The 18,104-nt window shown below is 43.5% G+C and overlaps 1 protein-coding gene across 1 annotated transcript in view; it reads right to left on the reverse strand.

The window, feature by feature from the left end:
* BSN (bassoon presynaptic cytomatrix protein) overlaps positions 1 to 18,104 on the reverse strand; it is a 178,297-nt gene that overhangs the window by 106,192 nt on the left and 54,001 nt on the right. Inside the window, exon 3 of the mRNA XM_069966489.1 lies at positions 14,731 to 16,065. Coding sequence (XP_069822590.1) covers positions 14,731 to 16,065 — 1,335 coding nt within the window. The remainder of the gene's footprint in view (positions 1 to 14,730; positions 16,066 to 18,104) is intronic.

Consider the following 18,104-nt stretch of genomic DNA (forward strand, 5'->3'; position numbering starts at 1 on the left):
TCACATGAGGGAAAGCATTGCATTCTGGGAAATGCCAAACCAAGAAGAACAGAACAGAGAACCCCCCCCCCCCCCCCCCCAACAAATGGATTTTTGGTAGTTTCAAAACTGGGATAGACAGGTAAGTAATGTGTTATGCTTCTATAGAAGTTTCATTTTTTTAACCTCTACCTGGAATTCCCCTTTAAGGAGTGCTGGGCTTTATATTACTTCACACTGCATGGTTAGGGGCAGTAAGTATACTTCCTATACAACAATACAATTCAGCTGAAAGTGGAAAAACGCATACTATGGAAGTATTGTGCTGTAATTCAGTAATCTTTGTAGAACGATCCATTCTTTCACAGATCCTTGTAAAGGCTTGGGTTTATACTCCTGTGGCAATGGGACTGAATGAAACAATGTTTAAGAGGTCTGTTCCAATACTTTTGTCGATATACAGTAGTTTACGGTATATAGACTGATTGTACAATTTATGGCTGTTTGGATGAGATGATGTTGGCTCCAAAAAGTATAATCAAAATGACAACCAGAAAGATACCTGATCAGTGAACCTCATCCTCCTTTACAATAAATTCTTCTTAATTCATCTTGTGCATGAACCTGAACATCTGCAGCTGATCTGATGGGCCGATGTCAGAATGTAATGTGCTGCTGTATTTTAGTGTTCATAAAGCTGGAGTCACAGGTTTGTCAGAACCTCACCGTTTACATGGAGCGATAATTGGCAGAATCAGGTTGATTCAGCCAATTATGGCTCTGTGTAATAGAGACAATGATTAGCCGATTAAAACGATCATTGTCTGATTGTGTCTTTTGGTCCTGACTTTAAATCTTCAGCTGCCGACCACGCAGCACTAAGTGTAATAGCGGTGGGCAGCCGACGGCTGATGACTGTGTAAAAGAAAATAATGAAGTGTATCCATTACCTCTCAATGCTCCCTGGTGCTCTTCTTTCCTCTGCTTGCTTCCCAGAGCCACCACTGTAGCTTCAGAGCAGATCTCTGAACTGACAGGCAGCTCAGCTATGGCGGACCTGGCCAGTGATTGGCTTAGCGACTTGTCAGTTCAGAGACCCGCTCTGAGGCTACAGCGGCAGCTCCAGGAAGCAAGCAGAGTGTAGAAGAACACCAGGGATCTTGGAGGTGTGATGGCCAAAAGGTATGGTCGCATTTATTATATTTTGCAATCCAAAAGATGGTCATAGATGGTCATAAGGTTTACTGATGTTCTCAATTACATGCAGATGCATTTACATTAAAGTGACACTGTCACCTTCTTTGTGCATTTTGACATCTCTACACAGGTGTAAAGGGTAAATTTAGCGTTTTTCATACTTTATTTTATATCATACGTCATGGTGCTTGTTAAAGTAAAAAGTCATCTTTTATCAACTGCAGATTGAGTTAAGCGGGCGGGGCCTCGTGGCATTAGCGCCACTTAGCCACACCCACAACGCCACAGTTGACCCCGCCCCCTCGTTGGCCATTGGAACAGGCTGGCTGAAAGGGGCCAACGGCACCGTTGTGGGCGGGGCTAAGTGGTGCTTATGCTGAGAGGCCACGCCCACTTAATACAATCTGCAGTTGATAAAAGGACACTTTATACTTGAACAAGCACCATGACGTATGCTATGAAATAGGGTATGATGTCAGAATGCAGTGTCACTTTAAATGGTTTTACAATTTCCTGAGATCTTTAAAGGGAACCTGTCCCCATGATTATGCTGTCCAATCTATCAGAATCATGTTATACAGCAGAGCTAAGCAGATTAATATATATATATATATATATATATATATATATATATATATATATTTCTGTGTGAAAAGATTTAATACAACAATTTTATTCATTTAAATTCCTACTTATTAATGTAAAGCAGCAGTTCCCAATCGGGGTGCCCCCAGAACCCGCCAGGTGTGCTACAGGATCCCGGTGGTAACTTTAAGCATCCTTAGAAGGTGTGTTCGCTCAGCTTTTAGGGATGCACCGCTCATTTTAATGTTCTGTCTGCAGGTACTGGCAGGTACTAAAGAGATGAATTGTAGCTGGAAGAAATTGTCATAGTGATCTGGGAAAAGGGAAAGTGAACCACGCAGATCAAAGAAGATGTCACCTGTGAGTCACTGAATGGCGTTTTTGTATTTTGTAGAACACTATTTGGTAGGGGTGCCCTGAGGTGGAAAAGGTTGGTAAACACTAGTGTAAAGTTGGGGAAAGATTGGTTTGATTTTTACACACAGAAGTATGGAAAGGAGTAAAGAGAATATGTAGAATTAAATACAGATTTCACAGTAATATGGGATAATTTTAACCCCTTAAGGAGCGGGCCAATTTCCATTTTTCGCTTTCTTCCTTGTGCTTGCATTTTTTCAACTAGAGACCCACATGAGCCCTTATTTTTTGCGCCTCTAATTGTACTTTGCAATGACAGATCTAATTTTTGCATAAAGTATGCTGTGAAAACAGAAAAAGATTATATGTGTGGTGAACTTAAAAATTAAAACACTTTTTTTTATTTAAGGGGGTTTTGTGTTTACACCGTTTGCCCTAGGATAAAACCGACATATTATACATGTTTCTCAAGTTAGTACGATTACAACAATATGTAAATTGTGTAACTTTTATTTATTAAAAAAGTAAAACCTAAAATGACTGTTCCTTAATATTGCTCTATTACCTTACCTTATAACGCTTTTATTTTTTGGTCTATGAGGCTGTGTGAGGTGCCATTTTTTGCGCCATCATCTGTCATTTCTGTTGGTACCTTGTGTGCGTTTATGCAACTTTTTGATAACTTTTCTTTCTGGATTTGTTGTGACCAAACAAATCCTGGATATGTTGTGACCAAAAATGCGCAATTTTGCATTTTGGAATTTCTTTGCACTTACGCCGTTTACCGTGCGAGATCAGGAATGTGATAATTTAATATAGATGATACCCAGCTGTATACCTCCTCCGGTGATATCACCCCCGCTCTTTTACAGGACACCAGTAACTGTCTGTCTGCCGTCTCTAACGCTATGTCCTCCCTATTCCTAAAACTCAACCTACTCAGCAAGCCCGCTGCCTTGGGGTTATGTTTGACTCAGATCTCTCCTTCACTCCTCATATTGAATCTCTTTCACATTCCTGTAATCTGCATCTAAAAAACATATCAAAAATCCGTCCCTTCCTTACTGTTGAATCTGCTAAAACTCTTACTGCCACTCTGATTCATTCCCGTCTTGACTACTGCAATTCCCTACTAATCGGCCTTCCTTCCTCTAAACTCTTCTCTCTCCAGTCCATTCTCAATACAGCAGCCAGGCCCATCTCCATGTCCAGCCGCTATACCAATGCCTCCCCCCTGTGCCAGTCACTACACTGGCTCCCTATTAAACACAGGATACAATACAAAGTCCTCCTGCTCACACATAAAGCTCTCCACAGTGCTGCACCTCCCTATATCTCCTCCCTCATCTCTGTCTACCGCTCTACCCATGCCTTACGCTCCTCTAATGACTTACGACTAACATCCACCTTAATTCCGCACCTCTCACTCCCATCTCCAGGACTTCACCCGAGCTGCACCAGTTCTATGGAATGCATTACCCAAGACTGTCAGACTTGCCTCCAATACCCAAAGCTTAAAACGTGCCCTCAATACACATCTGTTCAAACAGGCTTACCAGGTTTCCTAAATTGCCCCCCTCCCTCCAGCAAATACATACGCCAGGCATTTAAGCACTTAGACCTGTAGCAGTCAGGCATTGGTTGGTGACTGGTTTACCCACCTTTAACAGCACTGCCTTATTTATAAAGATGGCCGGACCATGCTAAAAAGGAAGGACTTTGCCTCTCTGCCATTTTGTCTCGCTCCCCCTCCTAATAGTCTGTAAGCTGATGCATGCGAGTAGGGCCCTCACTCCTCATGTATGGATAACTATATGTATATCTCTGTAATGTCTGATTTTTGTCTATGTATGTAACCCCAGAATTGTAAAGTGCTGCGGAATCTGTTGGCGCTATATAAATAAAAATTATTATTATTATTATTATTTTGGGCGCTTATACACACGGCGATACCAAATATGTTTATTTATATTTATAAAATAGAGGGGGTGATTTATTAGGGGGACCCGCCACTAGCACACCAGGCATGGGGGCAAACAGCCTGAAAAATGCAGCTGTTTGACGGCTGCATTTCAATGGCTAATTAGCGAATCGGACCATGCACTTTAATTGCTGTGGTCCCGGGCTGCAGTTAGCACCCGGGATTGCGGCAGTTCAGAGTGTGGTTGCTGCGCGGCCCCCCTCTGACCCCCCCCCCCAGCTTTGCCAGGGCGTAGAATCTGATTGGAGTCACAAATTCAAATATTTGCGGGTAAAAAATGCATTTGAAAAACGCAGGAGAAAAATAATTAGAGTAACACATAGCAAAGAAAACAATATTAGGAAGTTAAGGGGCAGTAGACACGTAATCTCTAGGATTTATAGGATTTTGCAAGAGCAAATATATGATCAAGTTCTGCAAGACATAGAAAACTATAGGACAAAGAGCTACAGTAGGTACCTTCTCAGAAAAGATGGGAAATCATTGTCAGTAGTATAAGTTTACTTCGGAGGAAAAAGTAATTTCATTACAGCATGCGAGGCTGGGAGAGACGCGGCAACGAGTCATTTGGGCGAAGGGCGGGGATGAATGACAGGCAGACCGACCCGTTAGATGCAATAAAACTACTTTTTCCTCAATCTAAAGCTACTGCTACAGATGGGGCTGGTATGCTCCAGGAGCTGCACAGTAGATTTTAAGGATGCAGCTGGGAACCATATCTGCACAATTGGAAAACAATAAAGTGACCATTGTTGATGAGGAAGGAAATTCAGTGACCATTGCTTATGAGGAAGACGATCTTAAGACCATTGGAACAAAATTCAGTGGCCATTGTTGATAAGGGAGGCAACTCAGAGACCATTGTTAATGTGGAAGACAATTCAGTGACCGGTGATAAAGAGGAAGACAATTTAGTGATCATTGTTGATGAAGAAGACAATTCAGTGCCAACTAATTATGAAGAAGACAATTCAGTGATTAATGATAATGGGGAAGACAATTCAGAGACCACTGATCATGACAAGGACAATTCAGTGACCACTGTTGATAAATAAGGCAAATCAGTGACCTTTGTTGATGAGGAAGACAATTCAGTGACCAATGATCATGGGGAAGACAATTTTGTGACCATTGTTGATGAGGAAGACAATTCAATGATCATTGATAACAAGAAAAACAATTCAAGGACCACTCGACTTTTATGATTTGTGATTGTAACAAATGAATTATTTATGGTCTGCTCAGTATACACTTATAGGTAATGGATATAGAATGATGAGCATTGACCCAGCCTGAGCTATACGAAGCACTGAGCTATATTACAGATGCTGGAACATAAAACTGATATAGCTAGAAGGAGCTGTGGATGTGATGTGATTGCTCTTGTCTCATAATCAGATTCAGCCCTCAGTAATGAGATTGAAGGTTGTGTTACACTCAATACACTGACAAAATCCATGTAGTCCACAATTACAAGGATCAACAAAACTCCTTTGGGCACGATAGGGCCTTATAGAATGTTTGAACATAACATGACTTATCCTTTCATTATAATTCTATGGAACTCTGACTACAGGACACCAAGAGTTCTTGAAAGGTATCAGAAAGGGAGTGAAGGTGCAATGTATTAATCTGAAAGAATAAGAAGAGAGAGACCACTCTGGAGCTCCTGCATACAGGGAAAGAAGGGGAACCAAAAATGTAGAAGTGTCAGAGATATACATATAAATACAGAGGGAAAAGACTGTAAATGAAGGTGTTAAAACTTGGCCAGGATGGGCATAGCCAAAGAGGGCTGAGGAAGAAGGCACACTACCTAAAATATGTCTGTCTATACAGATGCAAGGGAAGAAACAAAGAGGAGATAATATTTCAATAATTCCCCAGGGGAAGTAAAGGGGACATGAAAATGGTAATATCTGGATGTCTCTACAAGGAACAGGTGAAGCATAAAGGTGTTAATGTTGGAGATGGCTAGGGATGGATTTATCACAGATCACACTATAGATTACTATAGCTCCCCAGGCACCTGGCAGAGAAAGTTAATTCAATCATCGGCGACAGCTCCAGGATAACTCAGTTCAAGCCGTTAATTACAGCCAAGTAAATGGATTACACAACCAGGGTTGGGGAATTGAACGTCACTGTGTGGGATTTAACGGAGAGGAAAATTTAGCTGTGAGCGCTATACCTGATCCAAAAAGGTCAGAACATCAATAAATATGACAGATGTGAGCACTCACTATCACCACCATCATCCCTATTAGTATCATCACCATCACTGTCACTGTCATTGTCTTCACATCACTGTTCTGGTGAAAGTCAAAATAGAATGGTCCCCACCACCTAGTCCTGTGAACTCATTACCAGGTGAACTCATTCTTCATGATCCAGTTACCAATCACCCCCAGGTACCAGTGCATCTTGTAGGTCACTTCAGAAATCACCCACAGATCCTGCTACTGGATGCCTGATGGTGTAGAAAGAGCCATGGTATTTATCTATCACACACCTGAGAAGTGTCCCTAGGGCCCTTGCACGGCCCTTTGGACTGGTCTGAGCAGTATGGGCTGTATGTAGATATAAATCCTATTTGTGGCCTTTGTTTATCACTAAACATATATATCGGGCTAGTGGCAGCCTGATAATAGACTGATGCACAGCAGGGTAAGGGTAATATGTTCTTGTGACTTCCATTTCTGACATTTCACATCATTAGCCGATGTAGACAGTAAGGGGGCTCATGCTGTGATCCATCTGTCACCAAAGCTCCAGAGCCTTCATATAGGGCCCCCCAGTGGTGCAGAGCACAGGACACTGCATGCTACATAACACGAGGACTTTCTATCTATATGGAGTTAACCCCTTTCTCTGGATACACTGTAGAAGCTTTTCTGCAGAAGTATTCATCCAACAAATGGTCAATAATCCATATAAAACTGATTGTGGATATCAACAGCCTCCTAATTCCAGACATAATAAGGGTTCCTCCTCTCTGGAGCCTCCCTTCATGGGTTATAATACCAAACCTTAATAATCCAGAGCCAAAAACAAAGTCATCCCTGACCAAAGAAGCTAATCTTCCTATCTTGCACACAATGTATCACTCCTATGAGCTATGATCCCAGGAACTCACCATCTATTCTCCCCATGTCTACAGCAGTTGTATTCAGTCATGTGCTGGGGCTCTGGCTTTACTGTAGTCAGGGTCCCCACAGGACACTTTTCTTCTTTAGGATTTAAAGTGGCTCCTAATCCACAAACCGGTTTATTTCTGTTAATTCCCTTATTTCAGAATAGCAGCAGAGTAGCCAATATGAGAAGAGCCATGGAAAAATAGTGGGGGTTAGATATATAAAGAACATGTACAAGGCCATGTGTGATGTCATAACCTGATGACATCATCATGACAAGAAGATTGGCTTAATGTGGACAACCAGAAAGAAAGAGATGAGAGCAGCAGAAGCTGCTGCAGTCAGACTGTTACAGCAATCCTACCTCTAGGTATATACTAGGCAGTAGAGATACATAAAACAGCAGCACAGAGGATAAGTAGTAGGTGCAAGTTAACATTTTATTTATGCCCAGTCACTTTGGAGGGTATTTATCTGAAGGCCTCTGAGCACTGATATATTTTTATTCCCAGTTTATAGAAAGGGTTAATTGATGCTCTGTCAGGAAACGCGTGGCTGCTTTAGATCTATCTGCACCTGTGGTTTTTTGCTATTTATAGTGGGTATTTTTGTTTTGCTGTATCTGATGCCAGATTGTGTTTACAGGAGTCACCATCCTGCTCTCTGTTCACCACGTTCTCAGAATGCAACAACAAAGAGCGATACTTTCTCTGCAGAAAAGCTGCAAGTTTTCTCTTGTTATACTGTAGGAGATCATTCACCACAACAAGATGCCAAATCATCCACCACAACTAATCAGATGTCTGCATTCTTTTACAGTATCACATGATGAATGCCCACCATTGTAACACCATTCACATCTAATCTTTACTGTCTGTTTTGGGGTAGATTCATGAGATACCGTATTTTTCGCTTTATAAGACGGACCTGGTGATAAGACGCACCTGGGTTTTAGAGAACGGAAATCTGAAAAAAATATTTAGAACCAAAAAGTGGGCATAATGTTATGCATTATTTGGTAAAGGTCCTTTTACATTTAGGATGGTATAGGGTTTAGAAGTTTAACAGCAAATTCTTCAAATTTAATGTACAGCAACAGGGGCGATGATCTGGTACACTAAGGGACAGCAATACGGTACAGCATTGGGACAGGGTCGACAGTAAGGTTAGGGAAGGTTTTTTGTTTTTTTTTTCTTGTTAGAGTTTGCAATACCACATGTTCCTTTTGATAATTCGGGGTCAGTGTTGTTTCTGGCCCTTTAATCCTTTCCCCGCCACCATCTAGTGCTGAAATCCATGGCCCTTATGATGTTGAAGGGGCTGGGGGGATGATCTAGATGTGCTACAGGAGCCATTTCTTGCCTCTCAGTGGCACAGGTGCAGTAGGGAAGTGAAGTCTCCCTCTCTTTACCTTCCCTCGCCGCACCTGAGACACAGAGAGGGAAGTCGGATCACCCCCCCCCCCCCCAGCTCCTGCAACATCATAACAAGCATGGACTTTAGAGGTGAAGTTTGCAGAGGAACTCCGCATAAGAAAAACTTGTTTTCTATTAAAAGTACATTAAAAGTTATATAGATGTGTCTATACAATGTATTACTGTATCTGTACAGTTCTTCCACACTAGTAGCCGATAGAAATCCAGGAAGTGAAAAAAAATGGCCCCTGTGCCAATTCACATTGTCTCCTGCTCCTGCTGCTATCCCCCCCTAGGAGACAAATCTTACATGCCTCTGTCTCACATTGTGTGTGTTTGCTGATGATGCATACAGGGGGCAGGGCATGATGTCACAGGAGGCTTGGCTGGATAACCCAATCCCCTGAGTGATCCACCATCTCTGACCAGCCAGACGCAGGTGCAGCACTAATTTTACTGATTGTAATGGGTGGGGGCTGTGATGATCACATGAGGGAAAGCATTGCATTCTGGGAAATGCCAAACCAGAAAGAACAGAAACACAAAACAGAGAACCCCCCCCCAAACAAATGGATTTTTGGTAGTTTCAAAACTGTGATAGACAGGTAAGTAATGTGTTAACCTCTACCTGGAGTTCCCTTTAAGTGACCGGCATCACCAACCCCTCCTCCCCTTGATATTTACCACATGTAAAGCTGTAAATGGGTTTCCAGCTGTTTAACCCTCTGCTGTGTCCAGCGATAAGATCCAATTATGGGGCTGCACAAGGGCCGATGTATATCCTCCATCTCAGTGGCGCAGGCACAGTGACAACTGGCACAACTGAGATGGAGGGCAGTGCTTTCAGCATATGCACAACCCCCCCGGGCACCCACATGGAGAGGGTTAAACAGCTTCAGATGTGGTAAGTATTAAAAAATGTGGTGCCAATGACTTCAACTTCCTTTTATAAGACCTCTCTCTGACCCCACTCTGAGAGGAAAAAAGTGCATCTTATAAAGAGAAAAATATCCCAGAGCTATCACTAATGACAACAATGGTGGAAAAACCTGGGGTATATACCACTAACTAATAAACTAATCCATAAGGACTGCAGATATGTAAGTGGCTGGAGTAAAAGAAATGATGCAACAGCAGGAAAGTCAATGAACCTCTGCATGTCACAGGAGTATGACGCATGATGTACACAGTCACCGCTCAGCCAATAGTGTGCACTGACAGGGTTTTCAGTTGTCAGGCTTGTCAGTTTTCTACGGAGCTGCGAGAAATCCCAGTCGGAGCGTATACTATGAGGCCAGGTAACATATATTTTCGTAATAATCATGGCCTTTGTTGCACTTGGCAACAACGGCCGTATTTTTACGAAAATATACGTTGTGTGAACATGGCCTAAGGGTGCCAGAGTGGGCTGTGAAGACATCCTTACGGGATAGGAGTACCTCTTTAAGATATGTTTTAAGCTGATGAGTAAAGATCATTTTTCTCTGCCTGTGTCCTGATGTTCACACCCCTGAAGTCAGCAGCTTAGAACCCATCTCTTAACAGTAGACAATCAGTTGATTTTGAGGGAGGACCAGGAATGGATAGGAATTTGCGCAATTATTTTGTTTTGTTTGAAGAATGGTGATTTCTGAGCAATTTCCCTCTCATTGTTGAACACATAATAATCAGCTGAGTCCTGGGAGCGCACAGCCAGCCTCCTGCCAGATGAGGCTTATTGTTTGATAGTACCATGACCATACAAAAACTCCCACCAGCTCGGAAGGAGGGGAACAAAAACATAGCACTGATCTAGGTGCCTAGACACAGGTTTAGACTACTTCCCTCAGCTGGCACCCACACATTTACTGAAGTTACTTCTATCCTTGCATGTGGCAGAATTACAGCCAGAGCTGCACTCACAATTATTCACTGTGTACATGAATTACATTACAAATCCTGTACTCTACATCCTGCATCTTACTCTATGGCTAGGTTCACACTATGTAACTGTGCAGCTGTATTTTTTATGTGGCTGTAAATGTGCAGATGAAACTCCGGCCGTGGGAAAAAATAGACATGCGGCTCAAAACATACGGTCATTTACTTTGAAATCTGGTTGAACTAAAAATAACAAATAAAATCTTAAGAAAGTGATGCAAACACCTCTGGATGCATCTGGGAAAGCAGGGAAACAGTTTACATGAATTGCTATTACCGGGGTTTGCGATCCTCTGCAGTTTTCCGATGTCTCTCATGGTTAATCTATTAAAATAATAAAACACATTTTCGTTGTAATAAAGTGCCTTTCATGGTCAATAATTTAATTCTAACGAATCCATCATTTTGCAATTAAATATACTGTTAAAATAAATAGATATATAAATAAATGTATATTTATATATATATTTATTTTTTGACAGTATATTTAATTGCACAATGATGGATTCGTTAGAATTAAATTATTGACCAACGAAACTGAATTTATTTCAACGAAATTGTGTTTTATTAATTAAATATTAATTAGTACAGGAAGCTCCATAAGCCGTTAATTCATATTGCCGGCAATAGAGCTTTCTGTACTAATTATCACTTTACTTTAATGAACACATCAAATGTTTCTTCTAATTATGTTATGACAATAGCATTATTAGAAGAAACATTTAGAATTATATGTGCGCTCAGCTGATTGGCTGATCGGCTCAGCACACATATAATGAGCCGGTCCGCAGTACAGTGACTTCATTGTGCTGCGGACCAGCGAAGAGACAACATCGGGACATCGGATGGTGAGTATAGAGCTCTCCCCACCCCCTCCCCAGCACTGCACCCCTCCCAGCAAGGAAGGGGGGGTCAGTTAACCCCTTCCTTGCTGGGATGGGTGCAGTCTGACATCAGTCTGGCCCCCAAGGGGTTAAGGGGGATGCAATACATTCTCCCTTAACCCCTTGGGGGCCAGACTGTAAGCAGCGATCTGTAAAGATGCTGCATACTGTAAGGAGCACAACACCGCTCACAATGATGGGTGTTGTGCTCCTGTTTGTGTGTTTTTTGTGTGTTTCTCCCTTTTTGTTTTTCAGATATCGGTATCCTGGGGATTACGTCGGATTCCGTGGACTACGTCGATGACCAGCGTTTTTTTTATGTTTTTTTTTAATAAAATGGTCAATGAGGGGTGTGGGGGTGTTTTTATTTGAATAAAAAATTTTTTTTACTTGTGTCTTGTCTTTATTTCTTTACTTTATAGACTTAGTAGTGGAAGCCGTCTAATAGACGGAATCCATTACTAAGTCGGGGCCTAGTGTTAGCCGGTATAAAATGGCTAACACTAACCCCCCATTATTACCCCAGTACCCAATGCCACCAGGGGTACTGGGAAGAGCCGGGTGCCAGTGGTCCCGGAGCGTCAAAATTGGCGCTCCTGGACCGGGCGGCAGCAGGCTGGTAAGATTTAGGCTGGGGAGGGCCTAAAACAATGGCTCTTCCCACCCTGGTGTTACCAGGCTGCTGTCGTTTGGTTTTTAACCCGGCTGGTTATAAAAATAGGGGGAACCCTATGCGGTTTTTTTAAATTATTTATTTATTTAAAAAAAAAAACGCATAGGGTCCCCCCTATTTTTATAACCAGCAGGGTTAAAAACCAAACGACAGCAGCCTGGTAACACCAGGGTGGGAAGAGCCATTGTTTTAGGCCCTCCCCAGCCTAAATCTTACCAGCCTGCTGCCGCCCGGTCCAGGAGCGCCAATTTTGATGCTGCGGGACCACTGGCACCCGGCTCTTCCCAGTACCCCTGGTGGCATTGGGTACTGGGGTAATAATAGGGGGTTAGTGTTAGCCATTTTATACCGGCTAACACTAGGCCCCAACTTAGTAATGGATTCCGTCTATTAGACGGCTTCCACTACTAAGTCTATAAAGTAAAGAAATAAAGACAACACACAAGTAAAAAAAAATTTTTATTCAAATAAAAACACCCCCACACCCCTCATTGACCATTTTATGAAAAAAAACCATTAAAAAAAACGCTGGTCATCGACGTAGTCCACGGAATCCGACGTAATCCCCAGGATACAGATATCTAAAAAACAAAAAGGGAGAAACACACAAAAAACACACAAACAGGAGCACAACACCCATCATTGTGAGCGGTGTTGTGCTCCTTACAGTATGCAGCATCTTTACAGATCGCTGCTTACAGTCTGGCCCCCAAGGGGTTAAGGGAGGATGTATTGCATCCCCCTTAACCCCTTGGGGGCCAGACTGATGTCAGACTGCACACATCCCAGCAAGGAAGGGGTTAACTGACCCCCCCTTCCTTGCTGGGAGGGGTGCAGTGCTGGGGAGGGGGTGGGGAGAGCTCTATACTCACCCCCATGTGTCCTCTTCGCTGGTCCGCAGCACAATGAAGTCACTGTACTGCGGACCGGCTCATTATATGTGCGCTGAGCCGATCAGCCAATCAGCTGAGCGCACATATAATTCTAAATGTTTCTTCTAATAATGCTATTGTGATAACATAATTAGAAGAAACATTTGATGTTTTCATTAAAGTAAAGTGATAATTAGTACAGAAAGCTCTATTGCCGGCATATGAATTAACGGCTTATGGAGCTTCCTGTACTAATTAATATTTAATTAATAAAACACAATTTCGTTGAAATAAATTCAGTTTCGTTGGTCAATAATTTAATTCTAACGAATCCATCATTGTGCAATTAATTATACTGTCAAAAAATAAATATATATATAAATATACATTTATTTATATATCTATTTATTTTAACAGTATATTTAATTGCCAAATGATGGATTCGTTAGAATTAAATTATTGATTAACGAAAGGGACTTTATTACAAAGAGAATGTGTTTTATTAATTTAATATATTAACTATTAGAGGCATCGGCATTCGGCATCATTGCCGGCTATTTTTGAAGTACTCCGTACGGACCGCCTGTCAATCCTCGGCCGCATCTCCAGCCGCAAACAATGGTCTTGTTCATTTTTTACGGGTCCGTTTACGATAGGGCCGTAGATTCATACATAGTGTGCACTGTGCAGCCGTATATCCTATACTTTCCAGCGTACGCATGAACCACCAAAAATACCGCCGCACAATTACAGCCGCAAATACAGCCGCACAGTTACATAGTCTGAACCTGGCCTAAAGCTGTACTCACCGGTGTCTCAGATGTCAGTTTTAACTAGGCGCTGTCATAAAACTTTTGACATGTCACAGAGACACACATATAAAGTTTTGATCGTCTGGGTTCTGAGTGTTCAGACAGCAACTGATCAGGAGACCAAGCTAGGAGAGGTCCCCATTGCCGTGTGTTCCTCTCCCTGCTCTATGTCCTTCTGGATGGACTTCAGGTCTGAACAAGGCATAAGCTTCTTTGCAAGTTTGTTGCGTCTCATGCAGTCAGTGAACCAGACTAGAAATGTATACCAGCTTTGTACTGGAAGTGTCACTGGTTATAACTTTCCAAGTATAAATCAACAGTAGTTGTGATATAAAGCAAGTTTGCAATTCACATTCAGAACTTATTTTTTAGTTTTTATGCTGTAAAACAAAGCTGAACTTACCAGAACTCCAGGTCCAGTCTCCTGAAGGCAGATTTTTAGTGAAAAAAAGAGACTTAACACATGTACTGCCTTCTCTGTGAGCGGAGATGACCTGGGATACACAGGACTTCCTGTTTTCAAACTCTTCAGGAAAAAAAAGCCAGAAGACAGGAAGTCCCGTGTTTTCTATGATAAAATAAAATAAAAACGTAAATTGCAAACTTCTACTGTGAATTTAGGTTTAGAAAGTTATAATGACGTTTACACTTAAAGTAATTTCTGACATAACACCCCCTCCTGCTAAGTCCCAACTCCTTTTTGTGGGATAGGTAATAAGTTACAAAATTGAGTGCAAAACAGGGTACAACTTTTTGGTGCCAGAATATTATGTTGACAACTTATCCCTCTTATACTTCTCAGTAGCTACAGCAAAACTCTGATGGGTGCATTTATCATCATCTTCAGCCTGCACAATATACACATAAATAATATAACAAGTCCATCCCAGTAAAGCCCAATGGATAAAGCAGTGCACTTACTTCCACCAAGTGGGGAGTCGGGTTGAAGCCACAGAGGTTGCACACTTGCTTCTTACAAGAGGTGCAGCTATTATAGTTGGGGGCATCACTGGATCCCACGTTCAGGTCTGTTTTGCACAGTGGGCACACCACCTTCGGCACATCCTTTGGCTTAATGTGTTCACTCTTCCCAGGCTTGTGAAGAGGGGACCCCTCAGCCCTGCTTGGGGCAGGAGGTCCTGACCCCTGTGGTTTTGTGCCCAAGTCCTTGCTTGCATCACTAAAAACTATTTTTGGAGGCACTTTACCTGGGGACTGCTGACTCTGTGGGGTTGGTTCAGGGACAGATATCAATGTGCTTGCCTGGTTCAAGAGAGAAGCCCCAAAACCAAACAGCTTTCCTGTCAGCCCTTCCTGGGCCTGGTCCTGTGTACCATGGGCTGAAGTTGCAGGAGTTTTTGCAGGGGAACCTCCAAGGTTTTTCCTCTGTTCAGCCGGGGAAGGCTTTCCTTGAGAATGTTGGGGGGAATTCCTCAGCATCTCCAGAGGAGCAGTGGGTTTTGTTTGTCCTTGGCTGATTTGTTCTCTTTGTTGTGTGGGTTGAGCTCTCCCTTGTGGATGAGACATGGTTGAGCCCTCTACCTGCATATTCCCAAGGGATGGGTCTGCACCACCCTTTACATGAGGTTGGTATTGAGTTTGGGGTTTATGTTGGGCTTGTGATTGTATTTCATTTCTACTTTGGGCTTGTGGTTTCTGTTGAACTTGGGGCTGGTATTGGGCTTTCTGGGTATGATGGCTTTGACTTTGATCTTGTGATTGACCTTGTGGCTGCTGGGGGCGATGCTGCTGTTGAGTTTGAGGAAAGGACTGTGGGAGGTGCTGAGGCGTCTGGGGGTGGTGCAAAGGGGACTGTGAGTGGTGCTGAGGGGTCTGTGACTGGTGCTGAGGGGCTTGTGGGTGGTGCTGAGGGGTCTGTGACTGGTGCTGAGGGGCTTGTGGGTGGTGCTGAGTGGTTTGTGGGTGGTGCTGAGAAGCTTGCGGGTGGTGCTGAGAAGCTTGCGGGTGGTGCTGAGAAGCTTGCGGGTGGTGCTGAGAAGCTTGCGGGTGGTGCTGAGGGGTCTGCTGAGAGGGTGGTGGCTGTTGGTGATGCTTTGCTGCTGGAGGAGGAGAATGTGACAGTGGGAGCTGATGAAGAGACTGTGACATAGTTGGAGGTTTCATCTGCTTGGCTGGAGACATTGAAGGAGACAGAGGAGAGTGGAGCTGCTGCTGGCTCTTTGATCTGGTTGCAGTGGTCATGTCCATCCCAAGAGCCCTCTGCATCTGGCAATTTAGGCACAACCATTCCTTCACCTACGGAGAGAGCAGACAGAGCCCATTCATTGGTCAGAGATGGCTTTAGGATAGTACAATAAAATCTGTGAATTAGAGAGGGGGTAACTGGTGCTGGTAACCTGACATGTATGGGATCAAATAAATGAAATGAAGGAATTTATCACATTCTATGTACTGGCAATACAGTGACTCATTTAGCTGATGTGGACAATACTAAAGAGCGGCAGCATCCCCAATAAGCACCTGACCGACCATCCCATGTCCCCACACCTGCTGACTGCTCATTCTGGAAAGGATGCAGCATCTCTAGGACGTGTTGATCTGTCTCTTAGGAGTCTCGGTGATACGCTAATGTCTGAATTAACTTAATTAAAGAGGCTGCATGAAAACTGGGAGTCTTTTCATTACTGTAATCCCCAGGACACTGCGCTGCTGAACAAATATTGACACTTTATAGGATAATCAGCGCCGCGCACACAGATCCTCACCACAAGACAAGCAATTAAGGTAGCAAAATACAGATGCACCAGGGTGATTCCTCTGAACACAAGCAGCAGCCATCACAAGAAACAAAAAGCTAAACAGACATTATACACCAGGATCTGAGAAGATAATTCTCATTTGTATTCCATGTCCAGCTATCCTGTCCTCCTACAATGTAGTATACTATAGAAGGATCCCATCCAGGTCATGTTTAAGATGCTGATGGCTGAAAGCTGCCATTTTACCAAAGCCCAAACTAGGGCAATACTGTACATAAGTAGAAATGTCCGCTCATCCCTAAAAGACCAGCAAGTGTCAGGCAGGTTCTAGAGACACCCACCATCATGGTCATAATGTATACAACAGCCTCACAGGAGCAGCTCCACCATCATGGTCATAATGTACAGCACAGCCTCACAGGAGCAGCTCCGCCATCATGGTCATAATGTATGGCACAGCCTCACAGGAGCAGCTCCGCCATCATCGTCATAATGTATGGCACAGCCTCACAGGAGCAGCTCCACCATCATGGTTATATTGTATGGCACAGCCTCACAGGAGCAGCTCCGCCATCATGGTCATAATGTATGGCACAGCCTCACAGGAGCAGCTCCGCCATCATCGTCATAATGTATGGCACAGCCTCACAGGAGCAGCTCCACCATCATGGTTATATTGTAAAGCACAGCCTCACAGGAGGAGCAGTTCCACTATCGTGGTCATAATAATGTATAATGTGTGTACAATAAGACCACTACCTGTCCAATATAACACCACTAATCTAATATAACCAGCACCTGTTACCTGTAACCTGCACCTGTCTCCAGTGACCAGCATCTTTTTCCAGTAACCAGCAACCATCTAGTATAACCAGCATCTGTCTCCTGTAACCTGCATTTGTCTACAGCAGCCTGCAACTATCATCAGTAACCAGCAGATGTCCACCATTACCAGTACCTGTCCGGTATAACCAGCATCTGTCCCCAGTAACTAGCATCTGTCCAATACAACCAACAACTGTCCAGTATAACAAGAACCTGTCCCCAGTAACTAGCATCTATCCAATACAACCAACACCTGTCCAGTATAACAAGAACCTGTCCCCAGTAACTAGCATCTTTTCAATACAACCAACACCGGTTTAGTATAACAAGCACCTGTCCATGGCACCTAGCATCTGTCCAATACAACCAACACATGTTCAGTAAAACAAGCACCCGTCTATGGTACCTAGCATCCAGGCCTGGATTGGTAATCTGGCATACCGGGAACATGCCCGGTGGGTTGCCTCGATTACCAGTCCGGGGGGCTGCCTGGTCTGCATATTTTTACAATGGACACCAATCGGGCCGCGGCCATTGTCAGGGGGGCTGCAGTCACAACACCAGGGGAAGGGAGGTCCGCCAACTCGAAACTGATTGCGGGCGCTGTCAGAACTGGGGGGGGGGGGGGGGACGGGACACACGGTCTGGGGCCACAGCCATCTGCTAGGCATTGATCGCGGCTGCTGCCAGCACCAGGGGGAGGTGGTGTGCAGCCACCTGCCAGACACTGATCACAGCCACTGGCCTGTT

Source organism: Dendropsophus ebraccatus, chromosome 4 (assembly GCF_027789765.1).
Source record: "Dendropsophus ebraccatus isolate aDenEbr1 chromosome 4, aDenEbr1.pat, whole genome shotgun sequence".
NCBI lineage: Eukaryota > Metazoa > Chordata > Amphibia > Anura > Hylidae > Dendropsophus > Dendropsophus ebraccatus.